A 17,246-nucleotide genomic window follows, 5' to 3' on the forward strand; every position below is an offset into this window, starting at 1 on the left:
GCCTTAAAGTCTTTGGGCCTATGAGTAGGGCCCTACCAAATTCAAGGTCCATTTTAGTCAATTTCATGGTCATAGGATTTTAAAAATTGTAAATTTCATGATTTCAGCTATTTAAATCTGAAATGTCAGTGTTGTAAATTGTAGGGGTCCTGACCCAAAAAGGATCTGTGGCGGGGGGGAGGATCGCAAGGTTAATGTGTGTGTGTGTGGGGGGGGGAGGGGGATGGGAGGAGGGTTTGCAGTACTTCTACTGCAACTTCTGCACTGCTGCTGGTGGCAGCGCTGCCTTCAGAGCTGGATAGCTGGAGAGCAGCAGCTGTTGGCCGGGAGCCCAACTCTGAAGGCAGAAGTAAGGGCGGCAATGCCACCCTTACTTTTGCACTGCTGCTGGCCGGGTACTACCTTCAGAGCTAGGTAGCTTACTGCTGCTCTCTGGCTGTCCAACTCTGAAGGCAGCACAGAATACCGCAACCCCCCTAAAATAACCTTGTGACCCCCTGCATCTCCCTTTTGGGTCAGGATGTCCAATTTGGGAAATGCTCGTCTCCCCAGTGAATTTTGTATAGTATAGGATAAAAGCACACAAAAGATCAGATTTAATGGGGGGGAGACCAGATTTCATGGTCTGAGACACGTTTTTCATGGCAGGCCTCTACCAAATTCACAATCTGAGGTTGGACTAGTTTGGCTGTTGAGGAAAATTCAGTGACTTCTGAGGAAGAATGAAGTCGCAGCTGCAGTAGCTGCTGGAGGAACAATGGAACAGGTATCGAGTGGTGTGACCCTTTTTGAGGCTGGATTTAGACTTCTTAGTTCACTTTCCCTGAAGTTGGCGTTGTGCAATAGAAATTTTGAAAAAGCTTAGGGAAGTGACGTACTTTGGTTAGATAATCAGGCCGCAGATTTTAAACTTCTTCCTGAAATGAGCTCTTGGTTTGTAAACTTACGAAAACATACTGACTTGACATTAGCTTCAGCAGTTTCCCGTATGTTTTAATTTTGACTATAACCCCTCTAGGGAATACTCGCGGTCACTAACCAGGGATAAGAAGAGGGTCTTGTTACTTGGATCTGGCTATGTTTCTGGCCCTGTGATAGAATACCTCACTAGAGATCCCAATGTAGAAATCACCGCAGGTACGTAAGGCCTTGCTTGCTTTCAAGTATTAAAGAACTGTATTAAGCTTCAAGTATGTATAGTGTGTATTGAAATAATGCTTTTTTGTACCAGCATAGCAGCATGCTAAAAACTTTTATTTAAAAGCATATGAAGTGTGCTATGGGAAATCTGAAGATATATTCTACATTTGTAACTATTGTGCACCTCATTCAAAAAATTATTCTGTAGCTTTAAGAACACCTTAAAGAGAGACCAACTTGAAAATCACATTGCTATCTGAAAATATTTTACCTACTTCTTGTTACAAGTAGTGCCTAGGAAGAGACTGCAGAGACTATTTTTCTTTTCAGCTTAATTCCTGCATCTGCCAGTATTTCGTGCATAGTCAGTTTCATTCTTTGCTTGACAGTCAGCTGCACTTTCTGTCATGCCAAAGCATGATGACACCACTTTTTTATGTGCTTCACTGGGGTGGAGGCTCGCATGAACTACCTTTCCCCTTCTCTACAAGAATGTGTTTAATCAGCAACAATGATAGCAAAGCTGAAACCAAATAGGCAGCAGGCAGGTGTATGCACAGACATCAGGGGGAAAGTGGGAGGAAGTTTGGCCAAGTGTGTTTGCTGTCAGTCATGTCCAAAATAACCTTCCAGTCACCACCAGGGGAAGGAGATTTCTGACTTAATAAAAACTCATTAAAGTCTGCTCCATTAGGGAATGGGTTCTCTTGGAATTAGTTCACTTAAAAAATTATAGTTAAGTCCCTCTTAAGAAGAGCTAATGAGGTGCGTGTCTATAACAAGCATCTCTCATGATCTTTCTTTGCCCACCTGTGCGACCTATCCCACCTTGTTTGTCGCCCTTTGCTGTGGCAGTGGTGGTTGAATTACAGTAGCATGTAGAGAACCCAGCTGAGTTGGAGACTCTATTGCAGTAGGCATTGTGCAAATACACAGTAACAGACAGGCCTTGCTCCTAAGAGCTTGCAGTTTAAATAGACTACAGATAAAGGGTGGAAGGTGAAACACATGCATGGAGAGGTGAAGTAACTAGTTTACTATTACACAGCAGGTAAGTAGCAAAGTCAGGAATAAACTTGCACCTCCTGACTCCCAGTCCAGCACCCCTACCCGCTAGACCATGCTGCTTTTCCATTCTGTTTCATACAGTAAACTCTTTGGTGCCAGGACCCTTCATTTTATTAATTAAAATAAACTCCACCCATTTAAATTCCTACTTTGTCTAGTATGTGTAGACCTAAACCTACAAATAAAAACCTCTTTCAAATAACATTTTCTTTCTTAGCAGCCTATGGATACAGAGTTTCTCCTGCAAGCTGATGAGATCGTGGATGCCTAAAGCATTGCAATGATTACAGCTCTCTGATCCCATCAGCTGTTGCAGGAGAAACAGACCCCTGAACCCAGTTCCCGGTGTTTCAGTTTACTTTTCAGGCCTGTGAACCTGTTGATGGCCATAGGACTACTCCACATGGCTAAGGGTTGTGTAACTGGCCCTATATCACAACATTTAAGACTAGTTTTCTAGTGTTGTCCACTAAATTGACAAGATAAATCACTGTCCAGAGTTCGCATAGTTCTAGGTGCTGTATGCGAGATTGTGTTGGGAGTGGCAGAGCAGAATGCTTCATCCATCTAGATCCTCTTCTTTCAGGCTTTTCTGTGTTTGATCCTCTTGATTTTTTTTCCCCAACAGTTTCTCCACTGACTCTTTATCTCAGAACAGGTACCATTTGCCTGCATGAGTTCGTGGTAGTTTTGGCTGGTCATAGCGTAGCTAGCTGCTGGTATATTTTCTGGCAATACCCTTTTATTCTATTCCTCCCAGCTCTTGTCCTATTGCATGGGAAGGATAGCTCAGTGGTTTTAGCATTGACCTGCTAAACCCAGGGTTGTGAGTTCAATCCTTGAGGGGGCCATTTAGGGAGCTGGTGCAAAAATCTGTCTGGGGATTGGTCCTGCTTTGAGCAGGGGGTTGGACTAGATGACCTTCTGAGGTCCCTTCCAACCCCGATATTCTATGATTCTATAATTAATATTCCAGCTGAAATATACTTTCTGAGATCCCATCAGTGTCTCTCTTGTGAATTGTGACCAAGATTTTCTCAGTCCTGAGTATCCCCATTGTAGTTCTCCCTCCCCATGTGGCTTTTCCTTACATTCTGTGCAAGAATTCCTTAAGCATTTTTGTCTAATGGATCATCTTTTGGATCCAGTTCCAGCACATTTCTAATGATGAAGGGAATCAGATCTGTCCCTTTATCAGCAGTCCACTCACTTTAGAAATTTTTAAAAATTTCTAATTTTTCTAATTGCCTTTTTTTTCCTAGTAAAAATATTAAGAGACTGTGTGAGTGGTATATATATTGAGGCTCCAGCCCTCCTCATGGAACCATATCTTAATCTCCATTTGAATCTACTCGCTCCTCCATCAGTTCTACATAAGTGACTAGATTAGATATCATGGGGCGTGCTTGGGAGTTGGTTTCGTGCCCTGTCTACACTATAACTACAACTGTGTTTTGTTTTGCAACCTGTCACTCCCATCTGACCCAGCTATCAAAAAACCCATTGAGTTGTGTCCACACAGCAGCTTTTTTTTTTTTTTTAACCCAACACAACCATGTTTCTGTGTCCTGCATCCACCACACTTCCTAATGGTGTTTGGATCGGTGCATCCTTGGCAAATGTGGGCAGCTATTCCATAATGCCTAAGCAGAGGACAGAGTGCCTGGAGGATGCATGGGAGGCAGTGCACTCGAGGATGTCCTGCTGCACAGAGTTGGGACAAAGGAGGGCTGGCCAAACCAGTGTTGCAGGCACAATTTCAGATGCTGTGCCAAGGTAGTGTGCGGAATTGCTGACTGTAAGATAAACTTGTGCTAGTCTAGGCTGCTGGTGAGGACAAAACGCTGTTAACAGCTGCAGTTATTAACCATGTTTTGTGTGATTGGAGCCTACAATGTCACTGACTGACTAGAGACATTGAGGAGGTGTGCTTTGAGGTTGGGAGGAAGGGTAGCCGTTTTCACTTCACATGGAGCACCTCATTATTGGCTAATGTTGGTGCCCCACGAGGGCTCAGGAAGAGACCACCTGTCTCTCCTGATTCCTACAACAACCTGCTTGGTCGTACTCGAGACAGCAACTAAGGCTGCTAGGAAGAGAAGGGTGTCAAAATAAATAAAAAGAACAGGAAGGAATAAAACAGAGTTCTCAGAAATGCTGTTCATTTCCTGTTCTCGTTCTGCAGTTTCCCTTAGTGGATCACTGTTTCTCTGGGTAACTATCTCCTGTGGATCCCTTAGGTCACAGCTGCTGTAGTTTGATATGAGCAACGCACTAGAAAGTGAAGAAAAAAGTCAAGACATGAGACACTTACACCTGTTTTATCTTTCAAGTGTGCTCCTTCTTTTGCTTTCTACTTTCTGTGCAACTGCTTACTTAAGAAAGATGGATGTGGAGTGTAGTTGTGTATTTGCGAAGGAACCCACGCGACAAGTGCCAGTGAATGGAGTTTGATGCATGATGACTAGGTTATTCTGCTAGTTTGAACCAGGATGGAGGGTGCAGTTGGTGTTTTTACCTTGATACTTTGTGGAGTGGGGTTGGGAGGGAAGTAAGAATCAATTTCACTTGTGTAGCAGTTGACATTCATACTTTTTAAACAGCATCCATCATGAAGGAGCAACTTGGCCAGCTGACCAAGAAATACAACAATGTTACTTCTGTTCATGTGGACATCATTAAGTGCGAGGATAAACTGTCCTCCTTGGTGAAGACACACGACCTTGTGATCAGGTCAGAATGCTGATTAAAACACAGAGGGCTTGATCCTGAGATTTGCTATGGCTCCTTTACATTTCTTCAGTGGCACAAGTCACCTGTGTAGCTGCCTTTAAATAGCTACCTGGGGATTCCACCAAGGTACAGGGAATCACTGGGTGATGTAAAACTAGCATAGTCCTCCTCCCCCCACTCACAGCACTCAGGGAAGGGGTGGAGATGAGATATGTTGGGGGGCAGATAGTGACTAGCCACGTCCCTGTCTCTCTGCAAACAAGAGCACCAGGACTGTATCTAATGCAGTGTTCTCTCTTCTTTGTTAAAGAGGCAAGATTTTCAAATGGCTCTCTGTTCAGCTCCTTCGTCGGCATGCAGTGTTAATTGCACAAACATTTGTGCCTACTTGGGGGACAGAATTCACCCACAAAGCCATCACCTGTATGTGCTAGTTACGTTGCTCAGTAAACACATACAGTCATTAGTGCTTGCTAAATTGCATGCACATGTACAGAGGCCAAATTTGGAAAATTTGGTCATTACTGTCATGTTTGAAGAGTAAAAGGTTTTCTTTCTGAGCATTAAAACTAGCATTAAAGTAGGGATGGAAACTGCTTTATAGTGCTTGCTGTTGAGTCCCCCTCACTGAACTTGTCCTGGGTGATATCTCCTTTTCAGGCAGCCTGTGCCCTTCCAGGGATGGTTCAGCAGGACTTTTAATGAAAGCTTCTTCCAAGACAGCATTCTACTTTGAACCTGTAAAATATTTAATGCACCAGTGTAGAATGTGGAACTGGGAAATGAGGGCCTGGTTGTGTTTTCACAAAGGTGACACTGAAAGCTGGGGCCTGCAAAGGGTTGAGAGAATTTGAACTCACTCCTCCACTGCCCTGCATTTTGTACAGTCACTTGCAGCAGTGCAGAGTGGGTGTAAAACAGTGCCATTCCACTTGGTAGGAATTCACACCCACTTGAATCAGTGTAAAAACTGCATTTAGATCAATGATGGAGGCCCCTTGTGTTAATAGACCTTATCTAGATGGAAATAAACTTTTTGCAAATTGTCTTCCAATGAAAACACCAACTAGTCAGATTTTGACATTCAATTTTTCTTTTGCTAGCTTGCTGCCTTACTCAGCACATCCTTTAGTCGCTAAGAAGTGCATTGACAGCAAAGTAAACTTAGTGACAGCCAGCTACCTAACACCAGCTATGAAAGAACTCCAGGAAAGGTAGGTCAAAAGATCAGTAATGAGATGTGACTTCTTTCTTGGGTACCTACATGGCCCCATTTCCGTACTATTAAAATTCCTCACAACAGTTAATGTATTTATGCTCTGTGTCTCCTGACGCGCTATTATCCACATTCTACAGATGGAACTGAATCAAAGAGACTAAGACCCAGATTCTCAGATATGTAGGCACTTAGCCTCCATTGAAAGATGGGTTAAAGCAGTGGTTACCAACCCGTCAATTGGGATCGACTGGTCGATCCTGGAGCCTCTGCCAGTCGATACAATCTTCGGGCCGCTAAAAGTCCAGCGGGGCTCAGAAGTGGCTGGCTGCTGGCTCGTCTTTGTGGCCCCTGGGGTGGGGTTAGGTAGCTCCACACGCTGCCTCTGTCCCCACATCTCCCATTGGCCGGGAACTGGCGGGGATGGCGTTTGTGGGTGAGGGCAGCTCATGGAGACCCGCTGCCCTCCTCCCCTCCAGGGGCTGCAGAGACATGCCAGCAGCCAGCCACTTCTGGGAGCAGTGTGGGGCCATGGCAGACACACTGTCCGCCTGAGCCCCGCTGCGCTGCTGGCCGGAAGCCGCCTGTGGTTAACACCTCCTGGCTGTAGCCTGCACCTCCCCTCCCCGGCTCCGCTGCCCCAGCCCGGAGCCCCCTCCCAGAGCCCACACCCCTCACCTCCTCCTACACCCCAATTCTCTGCCCCAGTCCGGAGCCCCCTCCTGCACCCAAACTCTCTCCCAGAGCTTGCACCCCTCATGCCTGCACCCCTGCCCCAGGCTTAGCCCAGAGCCCCCTCCCACACTCCGAATCCCTGGGGCTCCAGCCCAGAACCAGCACCTCCTTCCACGCCCCAACCTCCTGCCCCAGCCTGATGAAAGTGAGGGAGAGTGAGTGATTGAGGGGGGGGGGGGGGAATGGTGTGAGCAGGGTGGGGCCTCAGGAAAGGGGTGGGGCTTCGGAGAAGGGGCAGGGTATATCCTGCATAAAAAAGTTGGAGACCACTGGGTTAAAGAGTTATGCCCCTATTTCCCAGGCTCAGCACAGAATGTGTCCTAGCGTTTCTCGTTTGTCCATGGCTGACAATGGATATCATGGGGCTATCGCTTGTCAAGTTAGACTTCAGGAATATTATGCAATATTCTGACAATACTGTATTTTTTGTTATTTAGTGTAGAAGCTGCTGGTATTATGGTTATCAGTGAAATAGGTTTGGATCCTGGCCTCGATCATATGTTGGCGATGGAGTGTATTGAGAAGGCAAAAGATGTAGGCGCTACGGTAAGGTGGAGCATGAGTTCCACATGCATAGTTTTGCCGAAGCTATATTAACAAAACTGTTATTCCTTCAGCAAGAACTTGTCTTTGCTACTGTTTGGTAACTCACTCTATAGAGGCCTTCAATCAATGGTGCCCAGAGCTTGGATTGTGTGATGATGCTAAATGCCAGTACAAAGTGCATTGGCACTCCCCTTGTGATGTGTCTGCACAAAGGGTTAAACTGAGTTACATCACTAGATTAGAATAGCTTTGAAGCTGTGCTTTAAACTAGAAGATATAATGCCAGTGAACAACTTACATTTTAAAATGAATGAATCGGACTAATTGGCTTAATTACATTGCCTCAGACAAATAGCATTTAATATTGTGCCATTTATCATAAGCTCTTAAGGTGGTACAGCTTTTATTCTGGAAAGGACTTCACCACTTGTCTGCTGCAGGCTCAGATGGAAGCATATGGGCCACTTGTTTTTGGAGGAAGTGTTTCCTAGAGAACAGCGGACATTAAGGTTACTAGTGAATATTGTTTTTCTATTTTAAAAATCAACCTTCTCTTCCCCCCCACTCCCCCCCGAACAGCTGTGAATTTCATAATTCCCCATATCTAGCTCCTGGGTCCATATGCACGTCAATGAATCCCTTTCCTTTTGGCTCACGTTAAAGCCTACAAAGCCTCTTGCTCGTAGTTTCTATTTGGTGACTCAGGAGGACTGAGTCAGCTCTTCCTGGGCAGCCTGCCAATGCCAGTCCCTGTGGGCCAGAGAAGTCCCTGCTGAATGAAGCAAGATGCTGTCTCTCCTCAGGCTGAACATGCTGTCTCTCCATTGTCCCAGCATTCTGCCCAGGGTGAAAGATCAGAATGGGGGTTCTTACTTGGCTGTCAGACTTAGTGTGGATCATCACCTTTGAGCCACCTGCCCAGATGACATGAGGGTACATTGGCTAAACTCCATTGGCTGCAATGGATCTGGCCTAATATTTTCTTATCTGCAATGCTTGTGAAATGCGCAAGATTGACAGCGTTGTCAACTAAATTCCTCTACCAGCACATAGATACCTCCATAAACAAAGGTAGTCCCAGTGGTCTCTCTCTCAGCCCTGCTAATCTGCCTCAAGTTTTCCACAGAAGGGGAAGGTAGTGAACGGTGGCTAGTCACCAGGCCCAATTAGTTTTTGGCTTGTTGGCTCAGATTTACCACCAGGCTGTCCCAGGCGGTGGTCTCAGTACAATTTCTATTGCTAAGCCAAGAAATTGTCATGAGTTCTGCCAAATAACTGTTGGATGCTACTGTTCCATTGATGTGAGTGGTGCTTCACTGGAATGAATTTGCCCCATTATGTATTGTTCATCTGTGATCTCTTCTAGATGGGCGCTGAGGGGGGCAGATCCTCAGGTGGTGTAAATTGACAATTCAAGCGGTTGAAGTCAATGGAGCGATGACTGTTTACACCAGCTGTGGTTCTGCCCCAATACCCTCAGAGATGAAAGTCCCATGAACAAACTCACTCTGTGGCCTGTTGTATGTGAAAATCATAAATATTTTTGGCACTGTTGGCATAAAATACTTTCTGTTCTTTGCCTAATTCAGGCCTTCCAGGGAATGATTTACTAAACACAGTAACTGAATATTGCAGGGAAATCAGTGGTGGTGCTTTCCTGTTGCTAGCTGGATGATGCGGTTTATCTTTTTCTGATCATGTGACGGGTTGGATCACAGAAACCCCCTTGGAACCTGCCATCTGATGTACCAAGACTACCCCTGCTTCTGTTTTCCCTGCCAGCTCAGGACTCCAGCACCCTGTCTTGCTGAGCCAGACACTCCCGTCTGCTCCAACACAGACCCAGGGTCTGAATCACTTGCCCCAAAGCTGCAAGTTTACCTGAAAACAGCTCACAGAAGTGTGCTTGTCTCTAGCACTCAGATGCCCAACTCCCAATGGGGTCTAAACCCAGATAAACACATTTTACCCTGCATAAAGCTTATGCAGGACAAACTCATAAATTGTTCGCCCTCTATAACACTGATAGAGATATGCACAGTTGTTTGCTCCCCCAGGTATTAATACATATTCTGAGTAAATTACTAAATAAGTGATTTTATTACATACAGAAAATAGGATTTAAGTGGTTCCAAGCAGTAACAGACAGAACAAAGTAAGTCACCAAGCAAAATAAAATAAAATGTGCAAATCTATGCCTGATCAAACTGAATACAGATAATCTCACCCTCAGAGATGCTTCAATAAGTTTTTTCTCAGACTGGACACCTTCCAGGCCTGGGCACAATTCTTTCCCCTGGTACAGCTCTTGTTCCAGCTTAGGTGATAGCTAGGGGATTCTTCATGATGGCTCCTCTCCCCCTTCATTTTCTTCCACCCTTTATATATCTTTTGCATAAGGCGGGAACCCTTTGTCCCTCTGAGTTTCCACCCCCCCTCACTGAAAAAGCGCCAGGTTAAAGATGGATTCCAGTTCAGGTGACATGATCACATGTCACTGCAAGACTTCATTGCCCTCTTGCCAGCACACACACATACAGGAAGACTAACAGGTAAACACAGCCATTTGCAGACAACGGTCCTTGTTAATGGGAGTCATCAAGATTCCAAACCATCATTAATGGCCCACACTTTACATAATTACAATAGGCCCTCAGAGTTATATTTTATATTTCTAGTTTTAGATACAAGAGTGGTACATTTCTACAAATAGGATGATCACACTCAGTAGATTATAAATTTTGTAATGATATCTTACAAGAGACCTTTTGCATGAAGCATATCCCAGTTGCATTATATTCACTTTTTATCAAATCTTTATAAAACCATATAGACTGCACAACGTCACAGATCATATGCAACTTGTGGATTTATTTTTATATTTGCAGGTCATATCGTACACTTCCTTCTGCGGTGGCTTGCCAGCTCCTGAATATTCTGCTAATCCTCTGCGATACAAATTCAGTTGGAGTCCACAGGGTGTTCTGTTGAATACAGTTCAGTCTGCCAGATATTTAAAAGATGGAGAGGTGAAGTAATCCTGACTCTTCTATTTAAACACAAGCAGAGAAGATGGTATTAGGCTGAAGAGGGAACTGGGATTTGTGAGCTGTTGCATTATTTTTAAGCTACTGATAGATACACAACTGAGTTTAAGTAATTGTCACTCACCTGTTATCTGTATGCATAAAGTGACATGCCTGCTTGCTACTCTCAGGCTAATATTTGCAGAAGTCTGAGGGCAGCAAAGAGGGGTGGCTTGTGATTAAGGCACTGGACTGGGATGGAGATCTGGGTTCAGGCCCCAACCCTGCCATGTGTGTGTTATGTCACTTGATCTCCTTGTGCCCATTTCCTATCTGTAAAATAGGGATGAAGAGGCTTCCTTTTTCCTAAATTTTGTCTCTCTTGTCTGTTTAGATTGTGGGACTGCATCTTATTCTCTTTGCACAGTGCCTAGAACAATCCCTGATCTCCTTTGTAGGGGGTGGGGGAGGTGCCTGGATGGTCCCGTAACACAGCAAGACAGTGTCATTGCCAGATTTAGAAATCTGAGTTTCTGGCTTCCAAGCTTGTTTGTTCCTCTGTCCCACTCCACTTTGCTCAGATAAACTACTGATGGGTGCACCACTAAGTGTCCAGGAGTTCAGTCAGTATAGGCATCCCAGAGGCTGGATGATTATCCAAACCCCTTGGATCTCCAAAGAGGCTTTCTTGTGACAGTTCAGGGTTTCACTGTTCCGGCTACCATGCAAAATAAATTGGGAACTGGATTTTTATGTGGAAAAAATAAATTGGTCAATTTCAAATGAAGGTCATGTGGGTAGATGGAGAAATGTTTATTTAATTCTGTGCTGGTTCACCCATTGCTAGTTGAAGTTAGATCATGGCTGTCCAGGATTCCTTATGAAAGGCTCTGCGGGTCTCTTGGTAAATGCAGCAATTCTCTTCCCTGTCCCCAAATTCATAGTTCTCTTTGACTATTGTGTGGGCGTTCCTCCACATGTGTCTTAAGCAACACACACTACAGTCCTGTGGCATGGTTGCAGGCATTGCTGCCACGGATGGCTTTTGAGAAGGCAACGTCGCCCCCTTGCTCAGAAGCCACAAAAGGAATTGGTATCGATGCAGCAGAGTAGACCTGTGCTTCAGCTGCTTGAAGGAAGCACGGTTCAAGATTTTAGGCCTCATTGATAATTGAGCTAGTCATCCCATTCTTTTATTCTTCTTTAACAATGTATTCCTTACATTTGCTTGCTTTTTAGTGGCAACTGAAGATGTTTGTGGGTGCAGCTTCTGTATCCAGTGCACGTGGTGGAGAGTGATTACAACAAACCAATCCCTCTCCCCCAAAAACTTTAATTTTTGAAAGGCAAACTAGTCCAGGGCCAGATCTTATCTTACTTACACTGGTGTAAATCAGTGAAGTTATTCCAGATTTACACTCATGTGAGATCAGAATTGGGTCCCTTGTTACGGAGTGTAAAGCATAGCACTAATCTGCAATAGGCATTGAAAATAGAAATGTTCTTTTGAATAAACAACCTAAAATACAGTGCACTTACCTGCCTATTTTTTATTTTTATTTATTTTTTTTTACAATCCTTAGATTATTAATATTCCAGCTGGAGGAGCATTGCTTGATTCTGTTGCTGTCATGGATTTTTTCCCAGGATTAAATTTGGAAGGTTTTCCCAACAGGGACAGTACAAAATATGCGGAACCATATGGTATTCAGTCAGCCCATACCTTGATAAGAGGCACCTTAAGGTATAAGGTAAATTCTTAGATATTTTCTGTTTTTTTTGTTTTTTTATTAAAATCTTGTTCAAATTAGACAAATTTTTAACAGTTGACCGTATCCCTTCAATTCACGTCTGTCACATTTTCAGTGAGAACTTTTTATCTGCTATTGTTACGAGGAATACCTGTGATTGCTATAGCCAAAAGGGACCAAAAAAGTTTTTTTGCTTTACTTTGTGAATATGACTGCACTTTGCTGTGTCCAAGAAGCAAGAATAATTTCCCCCGTTTCCCTAGATAGTTGACTATTCAATTTGCATGGGTTTCTGACCGCCCCCCCCCCCCAACAGTGTAGGGAAGAAATGTTTTAAGAAGTTGGCAGGGATGGTTCCTGAAACTTGTATTTCATAAAAAAAAAAAATGCCAAAGGAAAACTGTCTTCTTGCACAAAACAAAATAATAATAAAAAGCACTCTCTGGCCAACTCTCAAAAACACATGGAAGATTAAAGCTAGTTTTTGTGAATGATAAGAGTAATTTGATGTCCCCTTCTTTCTCTTTTGCTCATCTTCCTCTGAGGTGATGCCACAGGGATTTGTTTTTGGCATTTTGTGGACATGAATGAGGAGGTGTAGATAATTTTTATTTATTTATTTATTTTGTGGGGGGGGGGGGAGGGGTATGAAAATTCCACTGCATTATAATCCAAAAGGATTGAGTTGGTCCCTTTCTGTCTTTGTGCAAAAGCAGAGATGGCTCAAGGAGTTAGTGAAGGGTATATTGGAACCTTTCACCTTCTAAGTCCAAGTATGGTTTATATTGGTCAGAAGCTCTAATAATATAAGGCCTCTGTGAAATGACTTTTACAGTAGGTACTGTGGTTACTAGGTACTTTAAATGCTAAGTGATGGTTGGTCTAAATCTAGTTCCCAGTGGATAAGTGTGAACTTAAAAAAACTAAAAAATATCCACCAGCTTAGCTGGCACGAATGGATATTCTCAGCTGTGAGGTGAAGACATGAATGGCCGTGAAGACTGCACTACTTTCTTATCTCAAGGAGTTGGTCCCTCCATTTTAGGACTGAAATACATTGGCAGGGTTTTGTAGGGGAGCTTGCAGTATTGCTTTTTTTATCTGTCCTGTGGGTATCTAGTGGACTTCAACCTCTAGCACTGAGCATAAACTTTAAAAATGAATGTAAGGTCTTGGCTACACACGAGTTGCACTGACAGTTAAATCAGAGCAATCCCATTATGTGGACATGAAAACTGGTTTAAGAGCGGCTTATCTGGATCTAAGCTTAAGTAGGTAAGGAATTAAGTCATGTAACAGAAATGTCTGGATTGGTCTCTACTGTTACGGATACATCTACGCTACAGTAAAAACAAACTGCAGCCCTGATTCTCAGAGGCTGGATCAACTGACTTTGGCTCACTGGGTTTGGACTGCAGGGCTAAAAATTGCAGTGTAAATGTCTTGACTGGAGTCCAGGTTCTGAAATCCCTCAAGGGAAGTGGGTCTCAGAGCCTGAATGAGCCCTGCGAGCACAAGTCACCTGACCCAGGCCAGTAACTGCCATGGCATTGTCTTTATTGCAGTGTAGACCTTCCCTTTGACTGCCGAACATGGTGCCCATGTGATTTCTCTGTGCCAGCCACTGTGGAGGGTGCTCTGAATGAAATTAGCCCTTTGTGGGAGTGTATTTTATTGTTAACCTGGGTTCTTGTCTTTCCTGTATCCTGTGCTGTCTACATAGTAATTAATGTCCAATTGCTTTGAAGAATTTACAAATGGAGCAGTATTTTGTTTATGAAGTCTTTTAATGTCAGAGAATCAAGAAGCAGCAGTTGTATTTTTTTAAATGAAAACCTTCGAATAAAGCATGCTGCTTTGTTTGCCTTTAAAAAAAAAAAAAAAAAATCTCAGTCAGGAAATTTTTATTGCAAAGGCCTAATAACCTTGACAGTGTCCCTTAGAATGCATTCCACTTCTATGCTGTTTACAGCTCTGATATTTCTGGAGGAAGAGCGACATGTTTGTACCCTAGGCATTCTGAGCCCAAATCTGATTGTACTTACTGTGGTGTAAACCAGGAGTTAATCCACTGATGTCAGTCCATGTATTGATGTAAAATTGGGGGTGAGTGAGCTCAGAATCAGGTCCTTTGTCTTTAATTTAGCTATTGGCCAGCTGAACAATTATGACAAGCTTTCCTTTGGGAAGGTACCAGTCAGCTGACCCCTTTGATCTGTTCAACCGATGCTACTTGCTGGGGAAGGGATAGCTATTTCTTCTGCAGTTAAAGAGCATATTGAAAGGGGTAAGGGAGTGGGGAGGGCAGTGAGGTTAAACCCTCCTTGGCATCACGTCTGACTGTTGCAGTCTTCCCATGTGCATAATATTAATCATGGCTTTGTTTGTCCTTGTCTGACTGTAGTGGGAAGTATGTAAATATTCACCTGAGCATCAACTTGCACTGTGCAGCATTTATAGACAACTTTGTTTTGTTTTAGGGGTATTCGAAAGCCGTGGGAGGCTTTGTAAAATTAGGTTTAATAAACCCAGATCCATATCCTTTGCTTAGCTCAACGGCACCACCTATAACCTGGGTAAGTATGTAGGATTTAATTTGTTTTTCTTCTTTCCTTCATTCCATTAATCTTTCCCAAGGTTTGGGATTTGCTTTCTCTGGGAAGCCTATGTTGAGTTCTGTTCTTTTGTGTTTGTAAGGAGATTGAATTCTTAATGGCCTTTCTTGCTCATAATTCAGCTCTCACTGGCCACTGACATTTGGCCACAGTTGGAAGACAGGATACTGAGCTAAATGGACCTTTTGGTCTGCCCCAGTATGGCTGCTCTTATGCTCTCAAACCCAGAGGCTTCTCAGCATGCATTTTATTTCCTCATGACACCCCTCTTTTCCCCCTCTTCTCTTCCCCCCTGCCCCCCGTGCCAAGGAATTGCTTTTACAAGCCTTTTCTGATGCAGGTTGCCCATATGAATATATGAGAACTTTCATTCTATATATCCTTGTGCATATTTTTAATTTCCTTGATGGATATTTTCAAGTCCTGCCCTCCTCTGCTGTCTTCCTTTCCACCTGTTTTGCAAATTCTTCCCTTGTTCTTAAGTTTACATGTAGTTTTTCTCCTAGACGTTTCTCCTGATATTTGTCATCTGCAAACTGCCACCCAAGGGTCAGAAACTCAGCTGGTGTAAATCCCCATAGCTCCATTGAGGTCACGGGGAGACTACACTGATTATTCTAGCTAAGGGACTGGTCTACAATGTATTTTCCTTTTGTTCAAGGCTGCCTGTGAATGTAGGACAGGGTCAACCGGGGATGGGGGTAGCTAAGAAGGATACAATTAGAGGCTTGACCTCTGAGAGTATGTCTACACTGCAATTAAAAAGCTGCGGCTTGCCTGTGCCAGCTATTGGGGCTCAGGCTAAGGGGCTGTTTAACTGTGGCGTAGACATTTGGGCGTGGGTTGGAGCACAGATTCTAGGACCCTGTGAAGTGAGAGGGTCCTAGAGCTCAGGCTGCAGTGTCTATACCACAATTAAACTGCCCTTAGCCTGAGCCCTGCAAACCCAAGTCAGCTGGCATAGGCCAGCTGCAGGTGGCTTATTGCAGTGTAGACATCCTAAGAGCCCAGAATCTAGCCTGGCTGAACATTATTCCTGTAAACTATTTTTTAAGGAAAAATGGGTTTGTGATCGAAACCCTCCCCCACAAATGTCCACTTTCTGCAAGTGGTTTTTTTCCAGTGAACGTAACTCCAGGATCTGGGGCTTTAAAGAAACTCCAACTGTGATAGGACTCGCAATAGCATGAGAAATGGCAACACTGCCATTTCAACAAATTTTATCCACGTGTATTAACGACAGAGTTGTCCTCTCCTATGACTCCTTAAGAATTTCTCCGTTTATTTCATTTCTCTTGTACAATCTTCCAGGTCACAGCTTGAGGCTTGCTGCTGAACTGACTTTGTAACTGCCAGATGACACTTGCTTCATACATGCAATCCTGCTTTACAGCTTTCCTTCTTATATGTTTGGAAGAACATGGAGCAAGCAATAATTAGCATGAATGAAAAATCTATTCAGTCCCTGACATATGTATAAAAGTTATAGGAAAGGATTTTTGGGTAAACATTTGTGAGATGACTAAAATCAGGGCTGTTGGCAGGCTGCCACCATTCTGTCCTTTTTCCCCTTCCTTTTGTAAATTGAAGTGTCTACCCCTTAGGCGATCGTTCTGGCCTTCCGATGACCTGCCCCCAAACAGGTGGTCTTGGGAGTCACCTCATCAGTCCGTTTCCTCCCTTCTTCAAAATGGGATTCCCCCGACTCTCACCTGCTTTAAGAACCCCCCCAGCCAAGCAGAGAACCTCTGGCTCCTCTGACACTTGGTCTCTGACATTTGCCACCAGTTCAACATAAAGCAGTTCTGGGTTCAGTGTTGTCCTCCCCCACTGTCTTTTGTTTGTTCACGTTCCCATTTCCCCCCTTCCCTTGCTCAGCAAGGGGGCAGGACCCAGGAGAGACAGGTAGTTCAGAAAGAGTGCTGGCTGGAGAGACTGTCCATGTGTGTACGCACATGGATAGCCCATCCCCTTTCTCACTCCCTGCAGTATGGAGAAGGGGCAATTGGCTCTCACTGCACTTTAGAATTCTGTCCTACCCTTGCTTCCCTGGAAGCAGAGACCTTCCTCTCTTCTCTCCCGCAAACTCTAGAGATTCACTTTGTCCTTTGTGACCTGCACCTTTAGATAAGCTAGTTTCCTAAAACTTCATCCCAGGGGTATGAGATGAGGTCCCAGGCCTGCAGGTGGTAACTTGCTATTTGAATTTTTTTTGTAACTAGAAAGAGCTGATGTGTAAGCTGCTTGGACTCAAACCTTCTGCCGAATCTGCTGTCCTTAGAGACGCAATCTACAACAAACTGGAACAGGACAACAGTCAGCTGCAAGCAGTGGAATGGTAGGAGATTCCAATCATGATTCTTTTTTTTTTTTTTTTTTTAAGAAAGCCTTTCTAGAATCCAAGTGTATGGCCCAG

General features: G+C 44.0%; 1 protein-coding gene across 6 annotated transcripts in view; it reads left to right on the top strand.

Annotated features, from left to right (window-relative positions):
- Nucleotides 1–17,246, top strand: part of AASS (aminoadipate-semialdehyde synthase) — a 53,694-nt gene that overhangs the window by 24,503 nt on the left and 11,945 nt on the right. For 3 of the 6 annotated variants that reach the window (XM_065556043.1, XM_065556040.1, XM_065556045.1), the window contains 9 exons: nucleotides 1,019–1,137; nucleotides 2,837–2,866; nucleotides 4,812–4,941; nucleotides 6,045–6,155; nucleotides 7,330–7,438; nucleotides 10,327–10,467; nucleotides 12,048–12,215; nucleotides 14,696–14,791; nucleotides 17,053–17,168. In XM_065556043.1, the coding sequence (XP_065412115.1) occupies nucleotides 1,019–1,137; nucleotides 2,837–2,866; nucleotides 4,812–4,941; nucleotides 6,045–6,155; nucleotides 7,330–7,438; nucleotides 10,327–10,467; nucleotides 12,048–12,215; nucleotides 14,696–14,791; nucleotides 17,053–17,168 (1,020 nt within the window). The remainder of the gene's footprint in view (nucleotides 1–1,018; nucleotides 1,138–2,836; nucleotides 2,867–4,811; nucleotides 4,942–6,044; nucleotides 6,156–7,329; nucleotides 7,439–10,326; nucleotides 10,468–12,047; nucleotides 12,216–14,695; nucleotides 14,792–17,052; nucleotides 17,169–17,246) is intronic. The other 3 variants (XM_065556048.1, XM_065556055.1, XM_065556057.1) reach the window with 1 other exon arrangement.

Source organism: Chrysemys picta, chromosome 1, assembly GCF_011386835.1.
Source record: "Chrysemys picta bellii isolate R12L10 chromosome 1, ASM1138683v2, whole genome shotgun sequence".
Classification (NCBI taxonomy): Eukaryota; Metazoa; Chordata; order Testudines; family Emydidae; genus Chrysemys; species Chrysemys picta.